This window comes from Colobus angolensis, unplaced genomic scaffold (assembly GCF_000951035.1).
Source record: "Colobus angolensis palliatus isolate OR3802 unplaced genomic scaffold, Cang.pa_1.0 Scaffold94, whole genome shotgun sequence".
Taxonomy (NCBI): Eukaryota; Metazoa; Chordata; class Mammalia; order Primates; family Cercopithecidae; genus Colobus; species Colobus angolensis.
Window position 1 is genome coordinate 5,862,725 of NW_012123376.1, and position 17,161 is coordinate 5,879,885.

Sequence of the window (17,161 nt, forward strand, 5' to 3'; positions counted from 1 at the left end):
CAGGGGTTAGTAATATTAGCTGAATGATTATTATTAAGCCTTATGCTGAGCAAAGTCTCAATATTCTATTTAATCTCACACACTTTGAAGAAGATGCAATGTCTTCATTTTACAAATAAAATAGAGATGCAAAAATGAAACAAAACAAAAACACCATACCTTATCCAGTTATATCTACGAAAAACAAGGTGGGACTCTTCCAGAGTTACATTATATCTGGCATCGTAAGAATACAGCAAGTTCTCATCATGAGAAACTTACCATATTACCACGTTCACTGGTGAATACCACTTTAAACACTTATCTTCCAGCATGTATCTACACATCAAATTGATGAAAGTAGCTGCTTGCAGTGACTTTCCACTGCTATGCAAGTCCAAGAGGGCCATGTGTAAAGAACAGAAGTATAAGTAGTTGTATTACTTCATTCTCGTGCTGCTAATAAAGACATACCCAAGACCGGGTAATTTATAAAGGAAAGAGGCTTAATCGACTCACAGTTCAGCATGGCTCGGGAGACCTCTGGAAATTTATAGTCATGGTGGAAGGAGAAGCAACAACATCCTTCTTCATATAGTGGCAGGAAGGAGAAGTGCCGAGCAAAAGGGAGAAAAGCTCATTATAAAACCATCATATCTCTTGAGAACTCACTCACAATCAGGAGAACAGCATGAGGGTGAATGCCCCCATTATTTAATTACTTCCCACCGGGTCCCTCCCATGACATGTGGGGATTAGGGTAACTATAATTCAAGATGAAATTTGGGTAGGGACACAGTCAAACTGTATCAGTAGTTTAACAATTCTTGTTTTGAAAAAGTCAACCAACTGAAAACTAGGTTGTCAGATGAAGATATAGTAGGAATTTTCTCAGCACAGCCTAATATACTGCAGCTTAGCTGTAAGTACTAGAAAATAATAACCATCTGCTCAATTATATTATAAATTACTTTAAGTTAGGAAACAATAAATTATCTTTGCACACTCCAAAGTGTCTAGCATAGGGTTTGACACATCCTAATTCTAATAATACCATTAGTATCAAGATTAATAAATATATTTTCATTTATTCTGACTTTTTTTTCAGTAAAGATGATTGAACAACTCATTTCATACCCAAACTTTAGAAACTCTACAAAGTATATGCCCAGTGGAATTTTCTTTACTTGGGAGAATTATTTTAATCCCTTATTGACTTGCATGATGCATCTACCTTGATGTTTTCACAGGAACTTATTTCACTGATGATGATCAAAAGAGGTATGTTGGGCTTTGATCAGAGTAAATCTGAAGAAAGCTGGAAATCTGCAAATATAAAGTGATTAAAATTTTTTCTCCATCTTAGTGAAATGAGGAAGCAAAATGCTGGCTGATACCTTATAATTAGTGTGAGTCAAATTAAAAGGTTTTAGTTAAAGATAATTGAAATAGGGCTAAAACAAAACAAAAGTTTAACACGAGGTCTATATAATTATTGAAATCAGAAAATTCAGTTTTTCCAATTAGTCAACTGAATGTTGTCTCTTCAGTTGTTGTTCAAGGTATTTCTGGGACCATCCTACCATCTGAGTTAACATTTCTAAAATAAAATGTGAGAGAAGTAAGGGAAGAATTCTTAACCTTTCCTATAGTGCCAGATGCTTTGTACAGACGTGAGGCCATTGCCTATTCTGGATGGAGTGTGAAGGAGCCTTGCAGATTTATCTTTCTCAAGGAAGCTATGCTTAAGGATAACCATTAAATTAGTACATTTTTCTTGTTAGCTAGTCAGTCTAAGGCTGTGCATGCTTACTCTTATCTCTTAATGCAGAGCAATTTCTTATAAGAAAAACTAACATAGATGCAGGATAATATGCATAGATGCATATTGCAATAATTTTTTCTGTTTTACAAGCATTTTACTCATAAAAAGATGGTTTGAATCCAGGTTATGATTTAAGACCCCATTTAGCTAATACAGTTCATCAATTTCAAGTAATAATTTCAAGTATTGAAATGCAGTTATTTCTACAAACTATTAATTAGTAAAACTATCTGACTACTAGTCGGTAAATGTTTTTAAGATTTTTTTTTTCTTAATGATAGTGATCATCTTAGTCTTCATGAGTTGCAGATACATGAGTTCTGCAAGAAAGGATGACCCAGAAACTTAGTGTAAATGATAACTTGGGAGCTTGTCTGGGACAGGAAAGGTCTATAATAGAGAACAGGGACATAGGAGCATGCTAGATGTATTTAGAAAGAGAGAGGAGTCCAGGAAAAGGAAGGAGCAAGGGAAATACAAATATCTATTAATATTTTTTATTCTAAGAGAAGATTAATTGTATTGATGCCTCAAAAATATTTATCAAATGCTATGTTAGTAGCTCAATACATATTTAGCATGCTGGAAGTTATTACTTCATGCAACTCTAAAGTCAAAAATGTCTCCAATTAATCCAGTGCTACAGATCAAGTAAGTTTTCTTTCATAAGACTCATACTGTCCTCAAAAAGCATGAATGTGCAACTTACATTCTTTTGATTTTGAATCCTCATCTGACTCCTCAGTGAGTTTGCAAAGATGGCCTACCAATTTCTATAGTCTGTGTTGCCCAGTCAGAAATAATTTTGTAAAAGAACTAAAGGAAGCATAATAGTTTCTCATGATAAATCTGCATGTTTGAACACATCCTTTTCTAATTATCTTCTTGCAAAATATGATTACAAATAACAGAATTTTATAAAAATATACTCTTTCAATTTCAACCTTAAAATTTAAGTAAACACAGTTAGTACTTTAAAAAGAGACAGCTACCTATAAAAGCACAAAAAATAAAAAGTAGTATATATGTATGTTTTTCAGTTGGTAACTACTAAGTGTAAACAATATAGTAATAAATCGTGAATTTATATTCAGTACAGTACAGTAATAGTACAGTAACAATACAGTAATAAATCTACACAGAATGTGTAGAAGATAAGGCCTAGTCCTGTGGAGATTTGTTTATAGATAAAATAAGGATAATCTTCAAATGCTATTTAGAAATACAGGGTAAAACAAGTACACGCAACTAGGAGTCAATCAGTTCAAAAGAAGAAAAAAGCCACATTAAAGACAAAATACGAAAATTGTTCACGCGAAGGATAGTGTATAGAACAGCCTTGACAATGTAGAGGGTTAATCTGGAGTGACAAATGAGCCTAAACAAGGTGCTCTAAGTTACATTCGGAATTACTTTCAGTTGTAGTACATGGAATTAAAACAAGACAGCAGGAGAGTGAATGATCAACGTATATATTAGTTTGAATTCTGTACATGATTGCTGGTATCAAAGATAAGAATTTAAATGATTGATCTTTCTCAAAAATTTGGAAAAGTGTTAATGAGAATTTCAACTAGGGAATTGGCTTTTGGAATGGAAAGCAAGTAGTGAAATGAAAGGGTCATAGACAGTTTCATAGTAATCAACAGTATTTGGGATTAGTGAAATTGAAGGGTCATAGACAATATTACAGTAATCAACAGTATTTGATGACTAGATGTGAGGATGACCAAAGAGATAAAGAACTTTGCTAAGTGGAATTATCAATGAGCCAGGGATCTCAGGAAAGAAAACAAATTTTGAAAATATGTATTCATATATCATATTCTCAAAAAAAGTTTGAAGTAGCTTAGTCGAAGCTTAAAAATGAAGTGCAGGTAATTAAGGACCCTAAATCATCAATAAAAATAGAAGACAAAGTCAATTACAGGAAGAAGAAGAGTAATGGTAAAAATAAGTTCAGATTTAAATATATGAGTTTGAATTGCCAGTGGAATATTCAGGTTAAAGTTTCTTAGTTAAGAGTCAAATCACCTCACAGTGATGTCTATGAGCCCAAGTTATTTCTGTAATGGATTTTTGCTATTGAATGTGACTGAAAGTAAACATGCTATCAACTGGGTCTGGAATAAATCATGATATTTTAGATATTTGGTTGGTTGTTTAACAAAGAGGTTTCTAATAGACATAAATATTTATAATTATTACTAACTTATGCATTGAATTTGAGATGTGATATTGAACCTATTTCTGCTTATGTATTATGTTTTTTCAAACTTTGGTAATGAATAAATTATGTAAAATAAATTAATAGATTCACGAATGATAGTAAATGATCAATCACTTAAATAGTTCTTGAGCAAATCATGGGGCCAATACCTCTGTTGGTGGTACCAACAATAAATAGCAGATTTTTTTTTTTGATTTTCTGCAAGTTTATATTTTAGCATATTTATGAGGCCTTTAAGTGACTACATATCTGGTTACTGTTTAAAATCTGATGTGACTGATAAAACTAAATGTAACCTGAGTGAAGAAGTAAATCCTCATGAAAGTAATAGGACTTTAATCTAGACTTTGAAGATTTGGGTCATATTTTAATAGAAGCCCCAGAGGAAAAAGGCATTAAGGACAGTAAGATAGAGAGAGAGAGAGAAAGAGAGCATAAATGTGCTTAGCTTAAGAAAATAGCATGATCTATTCCAATGAGAAGGAAGAGATCAGAAGAGCTAACATATAAAATGTAGAATAATGTGCTTCAGTGTATTGGGGAAAGTGACTATAGAATAAAAAGAGTTATATTATAGAATTTTTGGCATACTCATCTAAATTTGTTGAATAATGACTTACGAGCAATAACAAACTAATGTATACTCTTAAATATAGCCTAAACAAGAAAGAATTAAGATGTTTTAGGGGAACAGGGAGAAGGTTAGACTTGAGTAAAATAGATTAGTGGTGAGTGAAAATGATGTTATTCGAGACCTATTACAGCACCTTGGACAAAATAAGCACTGACTAAATATTTGATGAATGAATGAAGGAAGGAAGGAAGGAATGAAGGAATGAAAAGTCCTAAGCTCAAATCGGATGTAATTAAATCGTTAAGGATGAAGGCAATGTCCATATAGGGCAGAAGGTTAACTTATTTTACTTTCAGAAATTCTGAGCTTTCAAAATATGGAACAGTAAACCCATGTTAAATAAATAAAAGTTAATAAAAAATTATAGCATCAGAAAACCCATTTTACTTGTTGCTCATAAGAACTCTCATTTGAGTTAATTTTGTGAGCTCTAGTTATTTTGATTATGTCATTATTCTTCTGAACTTATACTGTCAGCTTAGCCAATTACTATTCATGTTAAAGCAATCAAGTATTTCTGTATTCAGAATAAAATTAATGAACCTGCTACTTATTTCATATGCATTTTTTTTCTGGTTTCCTCAAATGCTTGAGGAGGAATCATTCAGATGTATCTGATGTAAGTTTTCGCATGTCATTAATTTGTGTTTTCATTTTGAAATTACAGCCATGGAAGATGATTTTAAATGCTCTGTTGTATCTACTGTTTTTTCATTTTTAAACATAAATAATATTCTCAAATAATTTGGCCAGAATAGTAGTTATGTCAGTAGGATGGATTGGGAAATACTAGAGTCTTTTAAAATTTCAACATTCAATTCTTTGCCAGGAGGAATTATCTACTCCTGGATGGTACATTCTTTAGGGTTGTAGTCTGATATTGACTATGGTAGAGTTAATCTCACTTGTGGAAACTAAGGCTGTTGGCAATCAAGTCTACTCAAATAGTCACTAATGAAGTGCTACAAGCTTTGGTGAACAAACTGTCTCATACTGCCCAGTTTTCAGCATAATTGTCCATTTTTCTCTCTGTGTGTCTTTGAACATAAATGAAGTCCGAAAGATGGGGAAGGGTTAAACAAAGCTCTCTAGGTATGAGGCAGTTGCTGTTTTTGCTTGTACAGTTTGACAGCCCTAGCCATGGGCTCACTATTTATTGTGTTTCTGGAAAGTTCTGTAATGACTGAACTCTTTCCTTTCACTGGCACCTTAAATAGTCTCAGGGTTCATTTAGCACTGAGTATGATCATCGTTCCCCTGTGGAATGTCTTGGACTGCCTTAATGCAAATACCTAAAATTATTTTATTTGTGTTAGATATATTTATAAGACATTGAAATAAAAATAATTTTTCTGCAGCTTATGAGATAATATTTTATTATTCATGGCTTTCATTTTATCAGGCACAAAACTTGAAAGACAAGATATGAAACTGTCATTTATTCTCTAAGGACTGTCACTTCTAATAGGAATCAATTTGGTTGTATAGATTCAAATTCTATGAGTTTATTTTTTAGCACAAGATTCAGTAAGAAAACAAAATGTTTTGATATTATGAAATAAGATGAAGTACATGAAATTTTGTCACTTTATCATGAATGTGAGAATGTTTTCATAGCTGTGATAGCCCAAGGATATAGTTTTAGAAGAGTTAGTACTTTTTCTTTGGTCTATAACATGTTTAAACTTATTTTCCTTTAAGTATTTATTCAATATTGCCTTCCATTTTGCAGTGGACTCCATGAGCAGATGAAAGGTATAGATGTGGTTGCTGTGCTTGGTACAGCTCCTGTTTCCTTGCCTTTAAATTATGCTTTTTTGTTAATGCAGTATTACTCTTACTTAAGGAATAGCTTATGATGTAGATCTTTTCTTATTTCTAGACAAAAACTGTAGAGTGTTGCTATAATTTATATTTCCTAAATGACATTTTAGAAGGCTGTCTGTAATGCAAGTTTTTATACTGTAAATGTTTTCTGACTTTTACTATAAAATTAGAGTGTGTGTCATTTATGTAATAAAAGTAGGTCATCCAGCAAAAATAAATTCATGTATCTTGTTTTATTTACTTATGATAATATTATAAAAGTTATTTACAATGTCAAGGCAGCATCTAGGCATGCAATATAGTGCAGAGAATCATGACAAGGATTCTAGACAAGAGGGTATTTTTCTTGACACATTAGATAATTTTCACAGAAAGAAAACAATTTTTTAAAAGACATGAAAACTGATTCTATTTTATTGTTTGTGAAGTTGCAAAAACACCACAAAATCTAGATACTTGAATGATGCATTCTATTTTATGAAGCAATACTTTCAGGAGATTATTTGAAATACCTTCAGCATCATAATTTATGTATTATTACAAGCATTTTTATATAAAATCATATAAATATTCTTGGAAATCTGCTATTTGAGGAATGTTTGTGTAAGCACACAGGATTAAAACACTCAACAATGCTTCAATGTTGCTAAACATATGACTATTTTGATCATGTGGTTCAATTTATGAAACCATCAACAAGTAAATTATGATGTATTATAGCAACACGTTTAACAGTTATTAACAATGAATAATATTTTAACAAATGTATTTATTCATATATATACACATTTTTTAACCAAAATGAACTTGTTAATAAAACCAATAGAACTTTAGAAGAGTATGTGAAAAGAAAATAATGCTTTCAAACAGACAACTGAAGGGAAAATATTTATTCTAATTAAAAGTTCATTACATCTGGCAGCTGGAATGCTCTAACAAATTTATTGTCAAAAGTTCTAGCTATAAATGGCTAAATTATTCTGATTTTTCGTATTGGTAAATTCTGAAATTTGTGTGAGATTATCCTATACATTTCCTGGTCATGTTTGATTCTGCAGCTACTGAGTTACCCTACAACGCATCAGTTATTGTTTTATCACAAAGAAAACTGACAAGGTTATAAGGAGATAGGGCATATCTGCAAAGTGACTGCCTAGCTGACAGAGTTGTGAACAAAAGAACACATTGCCTGTAGAAAAGTCTGATGCTCTGTGCCTTTTTATCCTAAAATTCGTATATACATAAACCAGAACATTGGAAATATTTAATTCATTTGGATAGCATAGAACAGGATTTTTAAAACTTGTTCTTTAGTTTGTTGTCTTATATAATAGAAGTATATTATTATCTCCAGATTAGCTAATTAGGTTATAAAACAACTTATTAATGATTTTATTTTTCTTGCAAAGAGACATTTTCCTGTATGTAATATAGTAAACTATTATATTATAGTTTACTACATTTAACAAGGCAAACCTCAAATATTGACTTTTTAAGATCTTTTCTTTTTTCAAAACTCTACATCTCTGAGCCCACAGGATCTAGCAACAGTAATATTAGAAATGAGAATTTAAAACAGAAATCAAGTATTCCATTGTAACTCCACTTAATTATGTTTTCCCTTGATACTCTACATGATTTCAGGATATGTTGTTCATTACCTTCATAGAAATATTCATGCTAGTATTAAATTTTGACATCATTTTCCAAAGAGCAAGTGCTAGTTTAAGTTATAGAAAGACAGTATCATTTTTTTGTTTATAAAATGTACTTGAAATTTTGCCATATATATAGAAACAATATACATGAGATAAAATAATAGATACTTGCAATTTAAACTATATAATACAGTTTCATATTTAAGTTGAAATTGCTCACAGAATGAACAATACCAAAAGCTAGCTAAACTTTTATTTTTGCTAAATTTTTGCATAATATAAATAATTGAAACATGTTTTTGTAACACTAAAATGTACAGCAGAATGAGAAAGTGGGTAAGTTTTCATTCTATTTGATTTTCTTCTCTGAGAAGTACATTCATTGAATTTGCAGTTTATTTGTAACTATTGTTGGTGAAATGTGTTCAGTGTTGAATTCCTATAACAGAACAAAATAAGTTTTGTAATAAGCAAGTTGACTTTATTATACCTATTCCAGTATGAAACCACACTACCTATACAAAGCCTTGTTGTATCCTCTATAGAGAAAAGTCACAGGAAGATATTTATGATTCCAGTGCTTGGCCTGGGTTATTTCAAAGCAGCCTTTGCACTGTGGTAAAATGGTGGGGCTTATGTACAGTTTATATCATAATAGCTTAGGATTTGTGTGCACTGCAAGGTTAGGCTCTTGGAGTGAGTGTCGAAGGGCAAGTTCTAGTCTCGCTAGCTATTTTTGTGAGTTCACAGATGTCTCATCTTCCGGGAGTAAATATTTCCTGGATCAAATACTTATTTTTTTAGTTTTCACCATAAATTGACATAGGAAAAAAGAAGGAGTCCTGTACCAGTTCCAAGATCTGCACTAAGAAAATAGAAATTTCTTTTGTATATATGAATTGAAGGGATTTAGATTTCTGGTTCTTATATACTGTGATGTTTGTTGTCTTAAAAAAAAAAAAAAAAAAAACAGAAGAAAAACCTTATTCCTTGAATCAAATTACTCAGAAAATGAACATTTTGTAACAAACGGGCAATAGGAAGCTGGGTAGTACTCATAATAAAATTATGATCAAACTGTAGTCAGGTATTGAGTTATTATCTAGTAGAATGTGTTATGGGCTGATATTTGTATCCTACCCAAAATCTTATGCTGCTGTTCTAACCCCCAAAGTAATGCTATTAGGAGGTAGGGTCTTTACAGGTAATTAGGTTTAGATGAAGTCATTAGTGTTGTCAGAGGAGATGAAATGCAAACACAGGCTATGGTGTTTATAAGCAAGAAATTGTTACAAGTAATAATTTAAAAATACACAACAATAGTTTACAGTGATTATGAATAATTTAGTTTGTCAGAATGAGTAGGAGTAGGGCAAAGTTACATTTTAGACAATATTTTATTCATAAAAAGGAAAATAGTATTTGAATACAGAATAACTTGGACATTTTATTAAATACAATACACATTTTTATTTTATTTTATTTTATTTTTATTTGCCATGTCATATATTGAAGTAAATAATTCTTAATATATTTTTATGTGTATATCTATGGACATTGAACTTTGTATTTTTCTTTAAAATTTATTACTTTAAAGTATTACAAACCTAGGCAGAGTTGATGATCTTTCAATACTTTATTTTTATAGAATTTATTTTTTCTTTTATAGTTATCCATTATTTATAAAATTTGATATAATCCTTATACATCTTTGCATGTATTTGTTTGTAATGTTTTCTTAGAAAATGAAAAGTTATTCACAAATTATCATTAATCAATAACATTAGTCTGTTACCTTAAAGTTGTCCAAATAAAAGTATAAGCTAACACATTAAGTCTTTTTTGATTTGTAGCTTGACAAGAATTCACAAGATTAAACCTCAGTAGAAGATACCAATTATTGAAATTTCATTTATTCAATCTTGTACTTTGGCCATCCTAAATCATTTTTAAAATTACTTATAACTTACTGTACCACTAACATATAATCTTTAAGCATAAAATATGAGAAATTAAACCCAAGTACTATTAATATAAAAAATACTATGCTAAAATTATTATTATTATTATTATTATTTATTTATTATTATTATTTTTTTTGAGACAGAGTCTCGCTCTGCCGCCCAGGCTGGAGTGCAGTGGCCAGATCTCAGCTCACTGCAAATTCCGCCTCCCGGGTTTATGCCATTCTCCTGCCTCAGCCTCCGGAGTAGCTGGGACTACAGGCACCCACCACCTCGCCCGGCTAGTTTTTTGTATTTTTTTTAGTAGAGATGCGGTTTCACCGTGTTAGCCAGGATGGTCTCGATCTCCTGACCTCGTGATCCGCCCGCCTCGACCTCCCAAAGTGCTGGGATTACAGGCTTGAGCCACCGCGCCCGGCCGCTAAAATTATTTTTACATGGTACTAAAGTCAAGAAGGCATAGGGTTACTTGTAAGCTAAAATTAATCCACCCTAATTAGTTAAACGAGTTATCTAAATATTAGGGTTAGAATATAAACTCATTTTAATATAAATTATTCTCTGCATTCATATGCCAAAATTTAAAAATATTTGAATCTATGTCATGAATCTACTTTTCTAAAACCTAAGCTGTTTCCAAACTCTTGGATTCACTTTTATTCTGTTATAATTTTGCAAGAAGAAACATGAAAAAGGAGTACATTTCTAATTTTTTTTTTTTTTTTTTTTTTTTTTACTTATTTGTACAAATTTGTCAAGTACATGAGAAATTTTTTTACATGCATATAGCGTGTTGTGATCAAGGCAGGGTATTTGGAGTGTCTGTCACCTGAGAACAATACATTTTTGTTAGGTATAGTCACCCTACTCTGCTATCATACATTGAATTTAATCCTTCTGTCTTACTAAGAGTTTTACCCTTTAACTCAGTTTGCTTCCTTGTCCTCCATGTCTCCCACTCACCCTTTGTAGTCTCTGTTATCTGTCTTTCAACTCTCTACCTCCATATAATTAATTTTCTTAGCTCCCAAATAAAAGTGAGAAAATGTGATATTTGTCTTTTAGTGCCTGACTTATTTCACTTAAGATAATGACCTCCAGTTCCATACATGTTGCTACAAATGGCACAATTTTATTCTTTCTTATGGCCAAGTTGCATTCTATTGTGTATATATACCACATTTTCTTTATTAATTAACCTATTGATAGATACGTAGATTGAGTCCATATATTTGCTATTATAAATAGTGCTGCAATTAACATATGAATGCAAGTATCCATTGATATACTGATTTATTTTCCTTTGGGTAGATATCCAGTAGTAGAATTGCTGGATCAAATGGTAATTCTACTTTTAGTTTTTTGAGAAATCTCCACATTGATTTCCATAGTGGCTCTACTAGTTTGCCTTCCAACAAACACTATATAAGTTCCCTTTTCTCCTCATTCACACCATCATGTTATTTTTGTCTTTTTAAATAGTCATTCTGACTGGGATAAGACAGTATTTCATTATGGTTTTGATTTAAGTTTCCCTGATGATTAATGAGTATTTTAGCATATACCTGTTGCCCATTTGTATGTCTTCTTTCGAGAATTATGTAGTCATGTCCTTTGCCCACTTTTTAATCGGATTAGTTTTTTCTTGTTGAGTTGCTTTTGTTTCCTGTACATTCTGCATATTTGTCCTCTGTTGGATAAATAATTTGCTAATATTTCTCCCATTAAATGGATTGTCTTTTCACTTTGTTGTTTTTTTTTTCCTTTGTTGTGCAGAAGCTTTTTAATTTGATATACTCCCATTTGTCTTTTTGTTGTTGTTGCCTGTGCTTTTGATGTCTTAGTCATAAATCCTTTGCTTAGACCACTATTTGTGAGAATTTCCTTGAGGTTTTCTTCTAGTGTTTTTCTATTAACAGTTTTGCAACTTACATTTATGTATTTAATTCATTTTGAGTTGATTTTTGTATATGGTGACAGACAGGAGTCTAGTTTCATTCTTCTGCATGTGGCTATCCAATTTTCCTAGCACCATTTATTGAAGAGGGTGTCTTTTCCCAAGTGTAAGTTATTGTTGACCTTCTCAAAGATCAGTTAGCAGTAAATATGTGGCTTTATTTCTGGCTTCTCTATTTTGTTCCATTGGCCTTTATATCTATCTTTAGAGAAATACCATGCTGCTTGGGTTAAGTCAGGTAATGTGATACCTCCAGTTTTGTTCTTTTAGATCAGGATTGCTTTGACATTTGGGCTCTTTTTTAGTTTGATATTATATATATATTTTAGTTTGATATTATATATACATATATATATTTTAGAATTGCTTTATCCAATTGTGTGAAAAAATGACTTTGGTAATTTGATAGAAATTGTATTGAGCCTATAGAATGATTTGGGTAATGTGGTCACTTTAATGATATTAATTCTTCTGATCTGTGAGCATGGGAAGTTTTTTTTTTTTTTTTTGTATTTGTTTGTGTCGTCTTCAATTTCTTTCATTAGTGTTCTGTAATTTTCCCTGTAGAGATCTTTCACTTCCTTAGTTACACTTATTCATAGATTTTTTGTCATTGTAAATAAAATGGACTACTTGATTTTTTTTTTCTCAACTAGATTGTTATTGGCATATAGAAACACTACTGACTTTTGTATGTTGATTTCATGTCCTGCAACTTTATTTATGAAAACTACCAGTTTTTTTTTTTTTTTTTTTTGGTTGAGTCTTTTGGTTTTTTTAGATATAAGACTATATAATCAGGAAAGAGGAGAAACTTGACTTCCTCCTTACTAATTTGGATGCTTTCTATTTCTTTCTCTTGCCTGATTGTTCTGACTAGGACTTCCAATACTATGTTGAATATGAGAGGTGATATTGAAGGGGAAAAGCTTAAAGATTTCTATTTTTTATTTGTAATGTTTTAACTATTTATCCAGTTAAGGTATTCTTAGTGTGTGTTCCAAATGAAAGAATAGTATCTTTATGATCAACTAATCCCAAATTTTCCCAAAAGAAGTGAAAAGAAGGCTAGAAGAAAAACGAGAATTCATGAGAGCCAGCTTAACATATACATAAATTTAGTACTGTAGAGGTTAATTGTTTTCCTTCTGTGGCAAGGAAAAGAGTCAGATACAAGAAGCTATGTATTTGACACACAGATGATCAAGAATCATTGTAGATAGACAGAAACATAGTTATAAAGTTTATGAACACCACTAGGCACTTGTTAGAAATAGTCCCTTTGGTGAATAAAAACAAAAATGTTACTAAAATGTTAAAATAGTAGTCTTTTCAAAACTTTCCATTGGAGATCTTCTATACTAAAATATATATGTGTGTGTATACATATACACACACACATGTGTATATATATGTGAGTGTATATATATATATATATTAAGTTAGTGTTCAAATTAAAAGTGGGTAGAAAGGCAGCTATTAGTATACAACAAAGGGAAAATGAGCCAATAATGCAATTAATCGTCTTCACTTATGTAATTCCAAAGCATCTAGTAACTAATATTGCACTTCTTATTCAGATTAAAACTGTTCTGGACCAGGCACAGTGGCTCACACCTGTAATCCCAGCAATCTGGGAGAGAGAGGCAGGTGGATCTCCTGAGGTCAGGAGTTTGAGACTAGCCTGACCGACATAGCGAAACCCTGTCTCTACTAAAAATGAAAAATTAGCTAGGTATGGTGGTGCACACCTGTAATCTCAGCTACTCAGGAGACTGAGGCAGGAAAATTTCTTGAACCCAGGAGGCAGAGGTTGCAGTGAGCCGAGATCACACCACTGCACTCCAGCCTGGACGAAGGAGTGAGACTCTGTCTCAGAAAAAAAAAAAAAAAAAAAAAATTATTCTGTGTAATTATTCTATACTCTTTATGGCACCTCTAATGGTTTTAGATATTAGGTAGACTTAAACATTTTAATTAAAGCCATAATTTTAGTGTTCAATTTAATTAGTTAAATGCTGCCATTTTTATTCATTCAATGAACATTTGTATACAGATGTGGTACAATTTTTTTATCAATGTACAAGGAAAGGTCAGTGAGTAAATGCTAAATTTTCTACTTATTAATTTTCCAAATCTATAGGACACATTTTATTGTCACTTAAAGTGAAACAGGATCCATTAAAAAAGAAAAGGAGAGACTAAAAGAATCAAGGATAAAAAATTCTAAAGAGCGAGAAAGTGGAAAATAAAAAATACTTTGAATGTGAGCAAATAAATGTAAACAAAATAATTTGCAGAGACAATAACCTATTTTAGCTAAAAAAAAAATAGACACAATATACTTTAAAACTACTGATCTCACTCTCTTGGTCTCTTGGGTGCTGAATTTTGGTATAAAATTTTCACTACTGGAAACTATTACTTTGCATAATACGCAACTTTTAAATTCCTTATATAATTAAAGAAATGCTATGAGGACTTTTTTTCACTTTGAGTTATTTTGAATTTAAAAGACATTTAAATTATACTTGACACATTTTACATTAAATATATGAACACTTATGATAAGCTTGTAATGGATTAATTTGTTGAGGTCTATTTTTAAATGTCTTTCACCTGACGTGTTTATGGCCAACACAGGTAACTATATTTGACTTTCAGACAACTTTCATAAAAAGAAAGTGAATGGAAAAACTGATCACTATAGGTATTTGTTTTTACTCTGTATGGTAAAATGATAAATAATATTGAATCAAAAATAATATCCATTCTGTCTCTGTTGAAAGCCATTCATTTTATACATTTTTATTTATTGCTGTAATGAATTCTTACTACACCCTGCATCCTGCTCAATATAAGGATAATATTGTAGACATTAAACTTCTAATTTTAAGTAATGACCTAATGTTCATACCTTTGGAAACATTATTAACAGTGATTGTGTATTATTCACAGATATTGGCTGACCTAGAAAATCATGCATTATTTAAGAATGATCTGGAATGTCAAAAACTGATTCTAGAAGCAATGAAATACCATCTATTACCAGAAAGAAGAACTTTAATGCAAAGTCCGAGAACTAAACCCAGAAAATCTACAGTTGGAACTTTGTATGCTGTAGGAGGAATGGATAACAACAAAGGTATATAATTTTGGATTTATATAACTATACATCCTGTGTTATATTGTGATGCAGCTTTAATATTGTAATGGTTAATATCACAAAAATTTACATAAACTTAGCTTTAATTATTATTTCAGATTAAAGGAGAAATTAAATATCTCTTATTTTTGGTCTGTTGTTGCTTTCTGCTTCTTATTCATCTTTAAGTTCCTTATTCATTTCTTGTGAATTATGTACAAGATTTCATATAAAATAAAAAAGATATTTGAGTCACTTAATACAGGCCAAACAATTTGTTGGACATATTGAGAATGGTATTTCAATGCTAAGAAATGTAAAATGCTAGGCAAATTCTTGCTGGGATCTCAATTATGAAGAGAATCTCTGAGAAGTTGAGAATGTCACATAGAAGCCAGATAAATAAGTAGACATTATAAAGAAGTATAAGAATGGTGAAAGTTATAATTTATAGGTTTAATTGTGTTTACTAATTTAGTCCTTCAAAAGAATCATTTGTTTAAATTAAACATATGCATTTGAAGATTTTATTCTTATGTTTTTAGAGTTATTGGAAAAATCTCCAAAAATTTGTCCTCTTCAGATTTTCTTATGTCTGTCTTAATTTTCATGAATAAGTACACAAGAAAAATAATATTTAAAAAGTGTAATTTTCATGTTTGTTTCTAATAAATGATATAACTAACCATAAGATATTTCTAGTAAGTATAAAAAAAACTGAAATTGGCAACAATAGAATATGACCAAATATTCAGCATCTTTTTTTAAATTATTAAGATAAATGAGAACAACAACAACAAAAACAAACTTATTTCACTCACTGTGAGCTGAGATTTCAAAATTGTAGCTGAAGGGAAAAAACTTCTGTAATCAATAAGGAATGACACATTCTTATTTGTTATCTGTCAAAAAGATACCCTATGGCTGTTAGATGGTTTTCATAGTTTATTTTTGGAAAACAGCAACTCCTGTAACATATGAAAATGCAGAAGTCTAAAGAAATGAGATTTCTTTTATAAGTACATAGCAAATCTAGATAGTAAAAGGGCAAAATGTTTGTCATCACATGGATGAATATAGGCACTCATAAAAGAGAATATTCGTCCTGGGAGAAGGTACTAAAGCTTAGAATACGCTATTATTGAAGTAAGAAAGCCTTAGAAACTTCTTTAAAACACAATAAAATATCTTCCATCTGGGGTAGTCTCTTTCCCAAAAGACAGAATCCGGATGATGATTTTGATGTTTACTTCAAAAAACATCAGATATATAATCTATATCTATATATCTATATCTATATAATATATGTGTATATATATACATATAACTATTTATATTTCTATAGAAATATACCTATTTATCATAGTATTCAACTTCCTCTCTCGGACATTATATAGCTAGGCACCTAAGTATAGGTATATATAGATTTACTAACATCCTTGAAGTTGTTACTTTTGTTGCTTGTAGTCACTACTTATATTGTATGGGTGAAACTATGTTATTACATTTTTGAAAGACACTTCAAATTGCTTACTAATTATTATTCACATGGAAATGTCACAGTCTACTTGAGCTTAACCCTGTTATTAAACACTTTGCTGGGATTCAATTATTTTTCATATACATAATGCCACCATTAGCATCCACATACATAAAAGTTTATCCTAATAGCTGAGTATTTCCTTAAATAGACATCTAGATGGGTGGGAAAGGAAAGCTTTTGTGACATAAAAGCTTATTTCTTTTTAGAAAATATGTAAGAATTTATAATATTACCAAGTTATATAGAATGCCAGTTTTACTGTCTTGTCAAAAATTTTTTTATGAATAAGTTTTAACATAACAAAATATAGAGTCGTATAATCAATCCCCAAGTGTTCGCCATTACATTTATATTTCTCTTCTTATTAGTGAGATTGAACTTTTTGTATTTTAATTTTTA

General features: G+C 30.8%; 1 protein-coding gene across 2 annotated transcripts in view; it reads left to right on the forward strand.

Moving 5' to 3' along the window:
* The window catches only part of KLHL1 (kelch-like family member 1), a 457,257-nt gene that overhangs the window by 307,647 nt on the left and 132,449 nt on the right, over nt 1–17,161 (forward strand). For both annotated transcript variants that reach the window (XM_011932164.1, XM_011932163.1), the window contains one exon: nt 15,033–15,219. In XM_011932164.1, the coding sequence (XP_011787554.1) occupies nt 15,033–15,219 (187 nt within the window). The remainder of the gene's footprint in view (nt 1–15,032; nt 15,220–17,161) is intronic.